This window comes from Magallana gigas, chromosome 7, assembly GCF_963853765.1.
Source record: "Magallana gigas chromosome 7, xbMagGiga1.1, whole genome shotgun sequence".
Taxonomy (NCBI): Eukaryota; Metazoa; Mollusca; class Bivalvia; order Ostreida; family Ostreidae; genus Magallana; species Magallana gigas.
In genome coordinates this window covers 3,952,098-3,967,822 of record NC_088859.1, presented here as the reverse complement: position 1 = coordinate 3,967,822, position 15,725 = coordinate 3,952,098, and the positions used below count along the sequence as shown (strand labels likewise).

The 15,725-nt window shown below is 32.9% G+C and overlaps 1 protein-coding gene across 1 annotated transcript in view; it reads right to left on the bottom strand.

Moving 5' to 3' along the window:
* Nucleotides 1-399: 399 nt before the first annotated feature.
* LOC117684257 (heat shock 70 kDa protein 12A-like) overlaps nt 400-15,725 on the bottom strand; it is a 68,648-nt gene continuing 53,322 nt past the window's right edge. Inside the window, exons 5-9 of the mRNA XM_066067738.1 lie at nt 2,547-2,730; nt 2,316-2,417; nt 1,469-1,613; nt 826-1,061; nt 400-669 (exon numbers count right to left, since the gene is read on the bottom strand). Of these exons, the coding sequence (XP_065923810.1) occupies nt 400-669; nt 826-1,061; nt 1,469-1,613; nt 2,316-2,417; nt 2,547-2,730 (937 nt within the window). The remainder of the gene's footprint in view (nt 670-825; nt 1,062-1,468; nt 1,614-2,315; nt 2,418-2,546; nt 2,731-15,725) is intronic.

Below are 15,725 nucleotides of genomic sequence, written 5' to 3'. Positions count from 1 at the left end.
ATATTAACTCAGAAATTATGGACTAATGTTCGCTCTCTCTAACGAGCTGAAATGATACCTTGGGAAACAGGGCTACAATGCCTGCGTCGCGCACCTGCAACTTTATCAAACTTTTCACACCACATTTTTCACCCGACACTTATTGAAGACAATTAACCCAAAGGGATGGCCCTGCAACACATGTATTTTTACCTTTCCAAAGCGGGTAAACTGGTTTGTGTATAACGGATCACTTTCGTCTGTCTGCTGTGGAGTTATTGGAATGTAATATTTTATGGCAGATTGTTCGCCGTCAAATAATTTTTCTCCTTTTCCTACGAGCTTGTCGAATAAACAAGTGCAATATTCAACTCCATCTATAACTTCCTTTTTAGACTCTTCGTGTACTGCTGGGTCAAATCAACCATATTTGTCCACACCATATGTGTGCCTTGAAACGCGACAGGGTTTGGTCCCTGAATAAAATCCAAGTAAAACTGCCCCACGTAGAACAGCCAAACCCGCTTCTTCTGGTACAACAACCTGGCAGTTTGAGAAAGCATCCCGAAGCGCTTCTTGAAATATACATGACTCTGAAAACCCTCCGACCATGAGAATCTTTTTTACATCAATGAGTTTGGGAGACTGGAACATCGTCTTCAGAAGTTTAATAATTCTGTCACAAGCCGCCTGAAAAAATGTTTCAAATGACTTTATTCTCAATCTGTCACGTTTCAAAATAACAGTATCTTGATATTCAGAATTGTCGATCAGGGTGTTTACGTCTGTGCCTAACGTTTCCCAGCATTCCTCGCAAAAAGACATGGGGAATTCCAATGAGCAAACTTGTCCTTTTTGAAATCTGCGTTTTTTGTTTTCAAAATTCTCGAACAAGCTGAGATAGTCGTATGGGTACTTTCGTCTGTAGTTTTCAATCATTTCCTTCATGGATATTTCCGCCAGTACGCTCTTAAAGACAGTGTCTACACTGCTTCCGCCCGATTCCCCATCACTCGATCGATGCAGTTCTTTAATGTCTCCATTATTTTTTACTTCAAGCACGGTTATATCCACAGTTCCACCTACAGAGAAAATGTTTAAAGTGAATGTTTTTCACAATGCTATCTAATGATTATAAAGCTACGTAATTCATAATTCAAATGATTAAGGGGCAGTGTAAAACAAATTGACTATTACCTGCCCATAGTAAAGCAAATAGATATACATACAGCACAGGGAAATTCACTACATTGGGGCTCCACCTCCGCCCTGGCCGGGGCTTTAACTCACCACCTATGGAACCCACCCTCCTAGCAGTGAGCGGCCACCTGCAAGACGACCGGGTGGTTAGAGCTTCAATATAGGGAATCTCTCTGTCGAATGTATATCTATTTGCTACACTATGGGAAGGTATATATTTGCAAGTGTTAAAATGACTTATACAGTGTAAATATTTTCAATAAATACAATGTAAATAATCGATTCTAACCTCCAGCATCTAAAAAAAGGTACTTGCTCCCAGGTTTAAAAACACCGATTGTGTTTGTGTCCTCCAGGGCCTTAACATGTCTGAAGTAAAGAGTGGCCGCCTCTGGTTCTAATGCAATAACTAGCTGACTCGAAGATATACCTCCCTAATAAAAGGGACATAAATGTAAAATATTTACACAATCACATTCATATCTATGTTCTTATTCTTATCCATACCTCTTCTGCTGCATTCCGCATAAACAACTTTGCTTTGTCATCCCAAAATGCTGGAACAGTTAGTGCCCAGAATATTTCATTTGTCTCGAAAGATCCATGGAAGTTCTGATCTAACTTGTCTAATAAACGATCTTTAAGATATCTTATAGCACAGGCAAAAATCGTCCTGGCGGGTAATTCTCGGCCTCGTATGTCAGATATCATTGTATCTCTAGTCAGTCTCTGTTAAAAGAAAAAGGCATATTAGCAACATCGCTTTTCTTGGTCCTTGTTTCTAAAGACTTGAATCAAGTTTTCTCATCATGACCCTTTGAATATCTTTTTAAATCCAAAATGGTTCCTTTTTTTTGTTCACGTTTCAACCATGTATCATGATCTACCAAAATTACTCCCTATAATTTTTGTGTTGCGTTTTGAACCATTCATTGGAATCCATTTTTAAATCACGGTTCACAGTATGAGAATGTGACAAAATTTATTTGTGGACGAAAAAATATAAGCGATCAAATATTGATCATCTGGAAAAGCTGACTTGAGCTATATGCGATGATGAGCTATAACAAATAATCGACACAGTTGTAAGTATATTTTGATAAACATAATCAAATAACTTTACTATTATCCTATACCTTTGTTTTCACGTGGCCGTAAAGCATCATCTTAAAGTGGGGGAAGTAGAAATAGTCATCGCCTTCTCCATTCTCTGACAAATATGCATATTTGCATTCAGCCTGAAAACCGAAAGCCACCAACTGTGCACCCTTATTCAATAAAACGGTCGATGGTGTTTTGGATGAAATGAAATTTCCATTTGAGGCCTGCCAGTGATGAATATGAAATTTTAATGGGTCGTTTTTTACGTCGGCTCTCCAGGCAAAAGCATACCCAGAAAAAGTACTCCCCAAGTCTATGGCAGCCACCAATAAAGCATTCGACAGAGTCCTTCCTCCATAGTAGGTATTAAGTCCATAGTCAGATTCTTGTATCTCGCTTACATTTGATGGACGATGCGAATCCGGGGCAGGGACAGCAATCTTTCGGCATCTTTATATTAAAAAGAGGTCTTTATTAGATTTTTTGTACTTTTTTCTTATAATGAAATTAAAATATTCTTAAGTATGAGCGTGTCTTGGCGTATGTGTGTTTGTCTGTATAAATATAATTGATACTCACTCTGTCTTGTTTTCTTTTGCTGGAATTCGAGAAAAAAAGAAAGAAATTATTACTATATAATATTACATGTGGATAAGATTATTGTTGTTAATAAAATAGCTGGTTTACTCTTCACTAATTTACGTAGATAAAAATATATATAGTATATATGATAAACACAATACACTACATGTACATGTATAACCATACAACTAAAAGCCTAATAACTAATACTCGATTAGTCGGATGCTTTAGTACAAATTCAACACAAATTGAAAGTTTAAAAAATGCAATTTGTATTTTACAAAGGTTCCTAGATATGTCTTTTAATCAAAATGTTTTGTTTAAAATTTAAAATGTTTAAAATTATCAACTAGTGTATTTTGAATGATTGACAAAGACTTGAACGTTAGACGTTAAAACAGAGATACAGACGACATATTATTGTTATGTAAACAAATCTCAAGTCTTATTTTTTTTTTTTTTTACAAATAATGCAAAGAACAGATATTACCATTTCTTTGAAAAATGAATTGTGACAAACTAATTGGTATGCCGATTCAATGTACCCATAAATAATATTATCAACCAAAAAAGCCACATTTGAATGAAACTCATGATCATACCAATATCACACATATATAAACAGTAAAAAGACTCGAGTTTTGTTTACATAACAAAGAATTTCAAACTATATATCTTTCTTGTAATTCAGTTTTTGATTTTTGACTTACAAACATTGACGATTCATTCATATACCAAGATTATAGATACTTAAAATAAAAAAAAACCTTGAGCTCAAATCGTGTCCCTTTAAATAAAAAACCCAAAGTTCTGACTATGAAGGGAAAATGGCGTCGAGTAAAATATTCGTTGAATAAGAATTCTCGATATATTTTCTGTCTCAAAAGAAATTAAAAATATAGTGTAATGTGCTAAATCTATACTTATAAATTAATACATTTTGTCAATAATCTACAAAACGCCTGCAACAGAGTAACTGCTTATACATTTCGCAATTCAACACGTGTGATATGATGTCCGTAAGCTGTAATCGAATTTTACCTGATAAATGATTATTGAGAAATAAATTAAAAATCTACTTTTAGTTTCGATCAGCCCGAAATAGCAAACATGAGAGTAGGATAGTGGACACACTTTGGCGGATCCAAGATAGTAGGAATTTGCATCAAAATATTTGCTTGCAATTATTTAATATTGAATTATTACGTAAAAAAGTGAATATATTTCCTGGGAACTTACCTAGGGAATACAGAGAAATCAAGAGTTGACAAATGTGGAAAAAAATGAGTCAATTCGTTTGTTTCATGCGCGCTTTTAGTTTTGATAAATAGACGCTTCCCAAGCACGACATTTACTGGAAAAATCGGATAGTTGTGATTGAGATAAAAAATCCAAAACTTTAGTCTGTATGTCAGTTATTTTTTGTGTATGTCAACAACGCATACAACAATTTGTCCACCATGTTTACTGACCTTGGTCGGTTTCATTTTGGAATAATCAATGAAAAATCAAGGGCGGATCTTGAACTGAATATAGGAATTTCTCCATTTCAAACATAATTAACGCTGTATTTATGAATTTTCTATTACATGTATGTAGCCAGTGGTCGAAATAAGCCAAGCTTGGGTCGTTGTTAAATATTTATTAATACAGAATAAACCGGGACAAACAATCCTAATGCTTAAGTATATTGCTATACAGCTATAGTTCTGACCCGTTCAAGGGCTAGGCGGAGAGTGCCAGTCCGGTATAAAATTTTGGCGGGGAAGGGTGCGTGCAGAGTTAGTCATGTGACCCTATTGTCCAGTCTTGCCATTGTCCACGTTACAGATATTAAACTCTCATACATGACCACTCACTCTAAACACGTATACCAATCAAACACGCTAGCGCTGTAATTTAATATACAAATTATATAACTGTGTTCATGTATATACATCTTTTCCTTAAATGATGTTTTAGTGGTAGAATGAGGTAAGATCGCTTATTTTTACTGAAATTTAGGTTATTAAGTCCATTAAATCTTTAAGCATACATCCCATGAAATCACGCGAGAACTGTCATATGGCTGCTGAAGAAGACGACTGAGGCGAGTTCAACAAAGCAACACAAATTTTGGCGAGCGGGGTCGCTCTGTTGAACTTGTCTCTAGTAAACATGATGGTGTAGTTAGATCTATGTGGTTTTGGTTTATATACGGTCAGTTTGTTTAATCTGAATTAAAAATCATTTATCTGAAGGAAGTCTAACATAAAAACGATCTTTTCAATCCGAAGTCGGCAGCATTAAAAATAATTTAGCACCATTACGGTGATCCTGTGGAATTGTAGCCCTTCTAGTAAACATCAGATATTAAAAAAAAATCGGAGAGGGCTACATTATTACAGCTATAAAATGTTATGAAAATCAATTTTCTTTATCCGCCACAGTTTCTTGAGTTCTTCGTTACTCCATAGGAAAATACATACATAATTTACCATTCGTCGACAATTAAAAAGTTTAAAGGAAACTATGAATGTTCAAGAGTTAATAACATCATTTAAATTTTATTGAGGATTATTTGTATACGACTCGATATATCCCAGTGAACAAAACTTTTTGATAAACGCGATGACTTAAGTCAACTTTCCTTACTTATGTAGCAATATACCTTCATCACCTGCTTATGGTGTTTTTGTCTCTCAGTGAATTCGATATACAAGGGCATGCTCTTCGTAGGGAACAGTTTCTAAGGCGAGGGTAAGCTACTGACAAACAAGTTGATAAAACAGGATTATCAACAGTCTCGTTTGAAGTAATCTTTTCGTAAGTTCTATGGTAGATAAAACGACCTTGTCAGGAAATACAATCTTCCACTGGCTCACATGCTGACTGACGTTTTTCATACTAATTGTTAGACTATAATTAATCACCTAATTGTCTACGGACTTTTCTGTTTTCCCCCCGATTACGACAAAGAGCACACGGCGGGTGTGACCGGTGTCGTATAATTTAAGGTCCGGTCCGTAAAATGGTCCGACCGGACCTTTAATGTTAGCATTTAAGGTCCGGCTTTCCCCTATAAGAAAAGGTCCTGACCGTAGTCACTTATTGCAATTTATCTCAGAGTTATTATTCTTTTTGCTCATGTGCATTTACATGTATTTAAAATATGTCTTTGTTTATATAAACCACTCGGCCATTAGCGTATGGTACATCACAGTATAGCCGTATCACTAAATTATGTTGTGGAATATTAAATATTGATAGCGGATTAGATTTTGACAAATTGTTTGCGAATCGGAGTAAAAAAAAATAAAAACATGAGTATTTCTACAATATTTTGAACACACTATTTACATGTAGTCCCGTTGTTTTTAAATCTCGGTGTATACGGATTAGCGGAGGATTTCACGACATGTACACACGGGTAAATGAAGCCCTGCAGGCATTCACACCTTACCTAATCAGAATAAACCCCTAATCTGAGAGAGAAAAAAGGCTCCACTGTCGTGTTCTGCACAAACAATATTGTCTTTTTTTCTCGTGCTTTGTTTAATTTTCAATAGATCAGGAACGTATGATAATATACTAACAATTCATACGTCTTTAGGTAGAGTCCATCATTATTTTAAGGTAATTACTAAAAGGTCGCACATGTGCATTACCTGGACAGAGGGTATACATTCACAATATACTTAGTAGTGTATACGTAACTGTGGTAACTATAAGGGCGTGAAAAGACAAAAGAAATGAATTAGATGATACATGTACAATGTACTTATAATTAAAAAGCATCTTTTGACTGACTGAAGGTAAGGTGTTTAAAAAAGGATTAAAAGTCTGATAATTTGTTAAGTTATAATCTCTCTTTCTCTTTCTCTCTCTCTCTCTTTCTCTCTCTCTCTTTTAAGGTTACAAAAAAAGATAGAAGGTATATTATTTGTGATAAAATTGCTATGATACAAAGCGTTTTGATGCAGAAATATATTTGTAAACTGTCTAGCAATTATCTTCAGATTGGTGTCTGAACGCCTTTAAGGCACCATTTTAATTTGTTTTACTACTTCACATTTCAAAGCCTCACAAAATTAGATGCATTTCTTTACATGAAAAATTAAAGAATGATTTAGTTTAAAGGGAAAAGTGAAGAGAAATTATGACATTCTTTGATCGGAGCTAGTGATCAATGAAAATTTTTTTTATCAGTCAAATAATCTCTACATCATTCGAGCTTAACCCGGTACCAAACAAAATTCTATGTTCTATTATTGTAATTTTCAATAGAATTTTCCACATTGTTTTAAAAATATTACACAGTGTTGAAATGGCAAATACTTGAAAAGTGCATTTCTTCTGTTGAGATTTTTCAGATCTGATTGAGATGTCAATTTTCTGAGTTTGTCCGCGCGAGATCTCAATAAAGTCTAGTGACTGAACAACCAATCATTGCTATAAAATAGACCTTAACATGTTAATGTGCAGAATAGATACATTGTATCAGTTATTAGTCCATCACTTCAGTAGTCGCCGAAGGTGACACCAAAAATCGGCTTTTTAAATGAAAAATTCTATCTATTTTAGATCCTTTCGTTATCCTCATTTGAGATATTTCAGATATCTATTTGATATGTTTCTTTTCTGATTTTGTACGCGCGATATATCAAAAACAGTAAGTGATTGAGCAACCAATCTTTGCTTTATGATAGACCTTTTCATGAATATATGCAGAATACGTATCAATAACTTGTCTGTCAGTTCTGGTCGTAACCAGAAGCAAGCAAAATTGTACTTTTTGCTTTTATAATTTTCGATAGAATTTTCCAGCCTTTTTTTTCAGCGCATTATTGTAATGGTAAATACATGAGTATTGCTTTATTCTACTGAGGTATCTCAGATATTTTTAGAATCTTTTCTGATTTTGTCTGAGCAAGACTCAATAACGGAAAGTGATTGAGTAACCAAGATTTGCTATATGATAGACCTAAACATGTAGATGTGCAGCAAAGGTATCAATGATTTATCCGGCATGTCCAGTCGTCACCGGAACCAAACAAAATTGTATTTTTTAAAACTTTCTAATTAATAATAGTATGTATTTTAGATTTTTTTCAAAAATTCAACCCAGGATTAAAATCTCATGGTAAATCATCGAGATGATTATTGCGTTTCTTATGTTGAGATATCTCGGATATATCATTTAGATGTCTCTTTTTTTTGTTATTTCCATGTTTTATTTGAAATGTCAGAGTATCAACAGAGGAACACGTTTTCTTTTTTATTATAGTTTTCCGCTTTGCAATTGCAAATGCAACGAAGTGTTTAATGACAACTTTTATAGTTTAGAGTTTAGGGTTTTCAAATTCGTCTATTGAAGACCTATTCTTTGCTCGCAACGAGATCGCATCTAGTTATATTTACTTTTCAGTTATAGAAGTGGGGCCCATTGCATGTACATGCATTGTATCCCCAAAAATACAGTAAAATTAGTGTTATTTAATTTTTTAAAAAAGAAGTAGAAAAACATATTTGTAACTAAGTTTAATCCGACGTTTTTTTTTAATTGTGACAAACCCCTGGAATTAATTTTCAAACGATTGTCCGTCTCCTTGAAATAATCTTAAAATAAGGTAAATTTGTGTGACGGTTTTGATTTTCATCTAATGACCCTCTTATCTTTTTATAATGGAGGGGCCGGTAAGAAATGCATGTTATGATATTTGTGAAGAAAAAAAATTAATGATACACGTATATGTGAGTGTAGAAGATTAGACAATTAGATAATTAAGGGGTCCTCTAAGGGGCACAGGTATAGAGTATACCTATGTTCACCTGAAAAGTACAAGAGTTGATTATTCATTATTACTTTCGTCATATGTTGAATTCATTTTATTTCATTGTAAAAAGTTAAAAGGAATGAACACGATTTCTTAAACTAAGATGTTACTCTCCTTGTTAAGGTAGAATAACACACCTGGAAAAAGTCACTTGAATTAACAGGAAATTTTTTGATGATGGAAGATATAATGATAAATAAACTGTATAAATGTCAAATAAGCGAAAAAATTGCAGTTTGGGGATAAAAAATGAATATCTAAAATAATTATTCCAGTAAGTAACAAAAAAAGCCTTTGCGGGATTCGAACTCGGGATAGACGGATCACAAGTCCGACACTTTATCCACTCGGCCATTGATTAAGTTACATGTTTAAATCTATAAAATCGTTTTGATAAAACGAAATGTCGTTTCGATCAGCGGTCAGCCATTTTGTGATGATGTGTTATTCCACCTTATGAGCATTATATGTTAAATTAACTTATTGACTTATTAATCATATAGTATATGCTACATACAAAAAAAAAATGGATACTTACTCCAAAATTTCCTTAATGTTTGTATTAGAAGCAATCAAATTTTTATAAGAAAGATTAGATAAAAATATGAAATTACTTAAAATATTTTCAAAATTAGGGATATCGTTTTTATTTTGCTCATATTAATGAAATGTAATCTATCCTTAATTATCATGATAAAATTATCAAAACAAAAACAAAGATAAAATTTGAAACAAACGACAAACAAAACAAATGTTTTGTCTTTTTATCAAATCCTAATGTAAGAGATAGAAATGCATTGAATTCCCTTGAGAAAATATTTCTTTTAACAACAATAATTTATAAGATCTATTTATGGTTTTTTATCTACACTTGTATATCTTAACTTCTCTCTCAATTTTCTTTGACAATATTAAAATGAAAACTAATGTTTAGGGGATATCTGAGTGAATCGAGACAGTTAGTACAATTTACATGTACAAATATTTTAAACAAAAATAAACTAGCTAGTATTTTTTTTCTGTACATATGTCAAATTTATGTTATTCTTTTTAAAGGGGCATGGTCACGATTTCGGTCAAAAATTAATTTTCCGATTTTAATGTATACAATACTTCATTAAGGCAATTTTGATAGGCAGCCATTCGTTAAGTTATCAGCGATTTACTGAGCTTACAATTCTTTGCTATGTAAACAAATATTTTGTTTACATTCTTAATGTCGAAGACCTAAAATGAATGTGTTAAATATTAGAAACTTTTTTTTTGTTAAAATGATTATTAAGAAGATAGAATAAGCCATACTTTTCCCGTAAAGTTGCTTTTTAGTGCTGAAATTAATCAAATATTACACATGAGTATTAAGTTATGAAGAGAGACACATCAACGTGATGGAAATAGCAGGAGAGAGAGAGAGAGAGAGAGAGAGAGAGAGAGAGAGCATATAATGTAATGGTTCGGGCTGGGTGGTTGGGTTGATTATGGGTGTTGATTCTAATATGTTACATGTAATATGTTAATCAAAGTAACATAAATTATAAAAATACATGTATACATGGATAATTAAAAAGATAAATTGATTAATACCCTTCACTTTGGGACTTAAAATTGAATTAAAATTAAAACTCTCGAAATTAAAAAGATAGAAATGAAATGTATACCCCGGACCTTTTATGTTAGGCGGGCCTCTTCATATACGGGCCGGACCCTTTTATAGCAAAGGCGGACCTTAAATGTTAAAATTAAAGGTCCGGCCGGACCCTTTTACGGGACGGACCTTTAATTATACGACACCGGTCAGCAGAGGATGCTCACTCCTCCTAGGCACCTGATCCTACCTCTATTTTTATAGAGGTCCGTGTTGCTCTGGTTTGAATTTGTATTTCGTTTCATGGACTTTTGAGATGGTTGACGGTTTGAAATTGTCATCTGTTCATATTATTCAATTGATGCCCCAAATTCCACTTCCCCACCCCCTCCAAAAAAAAAATTGACAAATACGGATATTAAATGGAGCACAATGATTAAGTTCAAATATACCTCGTAATCACTTCAAAGCTGGTTGTATTAATTTGCTAAAGCTCTTTGAGCACACAATAAATCATATTTATGGCACGCTAAATTCACAAAAATTAGAAAGTCATAGTTTCAAGTTAAAAATAAAACTAGGTTTAACGGTTGTAATCTATAGTTTACGGACAGAAAACTATAGTTTACGCCAATAATCTATAATTTACATCTGTTAACCATAATTAACGCGATCATCTATGTTTCAGAAAGGTAAAACTATTGTTAACACCGAAAACAACCATTTGCGAATGCAAAACATGATTTATTTGATAAACGTAGTTTCACAATTGTGAAACTATGATTAACGACTCTAAACTATAGTTAACGAATGTAAATTATAGTTTACAGATTTGAATTTATATTTATCAGCAAAATCTGTCGTCAACTTTATTTGCAGACAGATATACTTAGATTATCATTCGTTAACTATAGTTTACAACCGTTTAAAAGAGTTTAACAGATACAACGTTAACGAATCGTTAACTATAATTTGCGAATTATCAACTATTGTTACCAGTTGTTAAACCTAATTTATAAACGTGAAACTATGTTAAGCTCATTTTTGTGTATTTGGCGTGCCATACATATTACCTTTCTCTCTAAGAATTCCGTCTTTTTCCATGGCATTGAAGTGCTTTTTTATCGGGGTGATAAAATCAAATCTCTCGATAATGCACTCCAGATTACCCAATTTTGTCAACCCATTCAAACTTTCAACAACATCAATATAAGTCCACTTAATTTTGGATCGTTTAAATCTTTTAAAGTCATCCGTATTAGTTGTCATTCTCTCCAAGTGATCAGATAATCGAAGTTTTATTTTCTCCATCGCTATAAATATTTGTTTTTTGGTTCCCCTTTCCATTAAGGTAGATGCAATGTTCTCATTTTGACCAAGACTTGTGTCAAAATCCTCTAGTGTTTTAAGTACAAATGAGAGATCAGATTTTTCTTTCTCGTAAGTAGTTCTTAATGAATTTTGAAACTTTAGATGTAAGTAGTCAATTTGTTTTTTAATGTCTTGGATGTTTTTGGCAACGTTTTCAAAAGCTCGTCGTTTTCCTGATTGAGATCTGCCATGTTTTTCTTTGTGTCCAGAATATTACATGAAGTCAAATCTCTCATCTGCTTTGTTTCATTTATGACACTCTCCGAGAAATTATCTAAATCCTTCTCGTCAATTTCATCCAATGATAAAACAATTTTGCACTCTTTGTGTACTGTGGTTAAACAGTAGATGCAACCAAGTTTTCCGTGATCAAAGCAATACACTTCTATTGGTTTGTCTGTGTGAACCAAACAATTTCCAGGGTCAATTGTAGTGTCAATTTCTGCATCTGTTGATCGTAAGTCGACAGATGTGTGCAATCCAAATGCCTTAACCCTTTCGTGAATAAATTTAAAACAAGCCTTACAAAGGTTTTCTCTACATTGCTGACATCGGATTGTTGCAATTACCTGCTCGCTGTTTTGTCTACAGGAATCACAGAAGACTTCTGTTTGTTTCTGATACGATTTCAATATTGCCAACAGCTGATAGTTTATCGGCAGTTGCGCTGTCCATTCTTTGGCTGATACGTTTTTAGCTGGCGATGGTATGACAAGTCGACACACTGGACAATCGAAGGATATTGTCTTCTTTTTTTGGACACAGTCCGTTATAGATGAATCAATAAATGACTGTATACACAACTCACAGAACGTATGCAGACATGGTAAACACTTTGGATCCCTCAATGTTTCCAAACAAATTGGACAATCCAAAACACCCCATTCTTTACCTGAAGCGGCCATATTTATTCCTCGTACCCAGGTAAAGTTGTTCCCTGAAGAACCCGTACCGATTGATTGGGCGCTAGATTATACCTAGATACTATTTCTTCCCGAGAATTGAAGCTTAATAAGGTGGTCACTTATATTTAAATATTATTGTTCCCTATTGCCGTTTAAGTAAAAATATATACCATTTCACTAGTATTTATCTTTGATCTTTAATCTTGTAAATGATTTCATTTATTTTTCCGAAAATTATTGTTAACGTCAGGCATTTGTCGTTGATTGTTGGATTCAAATACAAGTATTCTCAGATCATAGGTGTTTTGAACAATAGGTCCTGCTATTTTTTCAAACAATATCTGCATATACATAAATTCATATAACGGTAGGAATATCCCTGGACACAAATCTTCCTGGAATCCTATTTACCTTCTTACTAGAAATCATCATGTGACTGTCATGGATATGGCAACACTACATTATCGACGAACCAGTTCTTTGTAACACTCTATGCAATGATTGATTTTGTTTATGGTTTACACTCCTTCTCTGTTAAACAAGTAATTTCTAATACCACAAATATACAATAACATAATTTTGTAATACAACAAAGACAGTTAACAAAATACTAGGTAAATAAGGCTATCATCGATTTTTTTTAAAGATGCAGTCAAAATCACTTTATGTAAAGCGAGGGTAGCGCACGGAATACACTCAGTTGGAACGAAACCTGATATGAATGAATGTCATCGCTTGGGTTTTTAATCAGTTTGTTCAAGGTAAATAGTCTAAGACATAGAAATGTGATTTTAAATTCTAAAAGTCTGTCGACTTTTGTGACTTTCAATGCATTGATTCGACGACTCAACCTTCAATTACAAATGCTGAAAATTTAGGACATTTTAACACGTATTTACCGATTAGGCTCAACCTGAAATTACAAATGCCAAATACATGCTGATTTTTTAAAATCATACTTATAAATGTATTTTGCAATATTCATCCGGCAGATTTAGAATAGGCCAAATACATTTTTCATTTTTGGATTAAACAATATAACATGGAATTTTTCGATATAAGGAATTTGATATCAAGAATTCAATCTTTGATGTCATGCAGAAAATATTAAAGATATTGAATGCCGCCTTTAATGTTATATATGATGTTTGCGTGCTTTAAGGTGGAATGTCCCTCTGATAAGAGAGATAACTTCTGTAGAAAATACTCTCACTTTGTTTCTGATAACTCACAATTATTAAGGCATGTAGTAACAAGTTAGGCGGTACTGGGCCCCATTTTATACTGGAAGACGGAAAAACTAAAAAAAGATGGGAAAACATACTTAGAAAATGCAAACTCTATAGATGTAGTCATCATCATTTGAAAAATATAACATATCAAATGATTAAAATTGAATCAGGGTTTTCTATTCTGAAAGATCAGATATGGGAAACAAAATTGAAAAAAAAGAACAATATCACATTTTATTCAAGGTAATATCTCCCTATACTGAGATGATACCAATTACTGGAATATTTTCTATTTGATCCCCATTTTGTGTTATAACAGAATGCTCTGGTTTACATTTTTAGCATTCTCAAACATATGGATCCATTTTCTATTATCTTATTATTCGAAACCTTTTCTAAAAAATTAGAAACTATGGTAATTTTTCATATACTGTATGTAAAACTTCAATAGTTCATGATAAAGAAAGATTCTTACTCTTACTGATTGAAGCAGTTTTTGTTACAACCGATACAACAAGGTGTTATTCTGAACTAAGCAGTGCTTCACTATGTTTTGTAAGATGATTTGACATTGTATATAACTATTTATTATTTTAAAATTAATTGAATATTTTAAATGCTGCGATGGTAAAATTTTTGTTTTTCAAATCACTTTGTCTAATTTTCGTCATATTATAGGAGTCAAATTATACTTTTTATATTTTATTTATTTACCCAGGTTCGTTCCACAATTTATTTCTTCTAGATCAAGGTTAACACACGTGAAATAAAGCAACTTGTTATATATTCAATAATTTATTTTGTCAACAAATATACAAAAATACTAAGACTTACATGTAATACCTACGAAAGACGAATAGGGCCACATAAAAAAATATTTTTATCTCGTAATTACGAGAAAAGATCTCGTTATTATGAGTTAATATCTCGTTATTACGAGAGGAGATCTCGTAATAACGAGAAAAGATCTCGTTATTACGAGTTAATTATTTCGTTATTACGAGAAAAGGATCTCGTAATAACGAGAAAAGATCTCGTTATTACAAGATAATTTTCTCGTTATTAAGAGAAATGATCTCGTTATTACGAGTTAATTATCTCGTTATTACGAGAAAAGATCACCTGGTTCAGGAGGAAAAAAGGTGTAAAACCTTGACCTTGAGTAGATACACTCTGCTGATCTAAAGCTTTGTCATGATTTAAATAACTAAAAGAATAAAGAACTGAAAGTGACCAATCAAAACTTTTCATGCTCGACGTTTGACCACCAATGGCAAGAGTATATCTCTCGATAGAGCTGTATTAAACAGAATACCTTTAATTCTATGGAATGCTAAATGCAAGATCTACTACACTCCTCTACCAAATTTTAGGAAATGTTTACATTTACTAATGGAATATCAACTTAAGGTGCACTTATTCGTATATATTTTCAAAAGTATATTCAACAATAAATTTTAACAATAAAATAATTTCAACAAAATTAAATCATATACTAATAGAATAAATATAACGAATTAAAAAAACAAAAATGAACAAAAATATAATTTGATATATGTTTATTCAGGGTTTGCAAAAACAATGTTCACATTCATCAAAGTTTTGACTTTGCGGGAATCAGAATGTCCTCTCAAAGGCGTCAGCACTGATGTCCTCATTCCCAGTTGTATTTTCTTCACATATCATTTCTTCCAACTCCCATTCATTAAAATTGATGAATTGAATTATTGATTCCCTTTGATCAGAGTTCACCCTCAAAGTAAATATACTTGTGTCCTCATTTTCCTCCATTTTGTTACAAGAATGATGGCCAGAATTGGAGGGAAAGTTTTAGGGCATGGGGTACCAAAGGAGATTTCTCTACCATGGTATCATGTATGTGGCCATTTTTATAAGCATTACATTCTTATTTTCTGTCCATCAAAGTTGTTTTTAAATATTTAACCATTGTAAA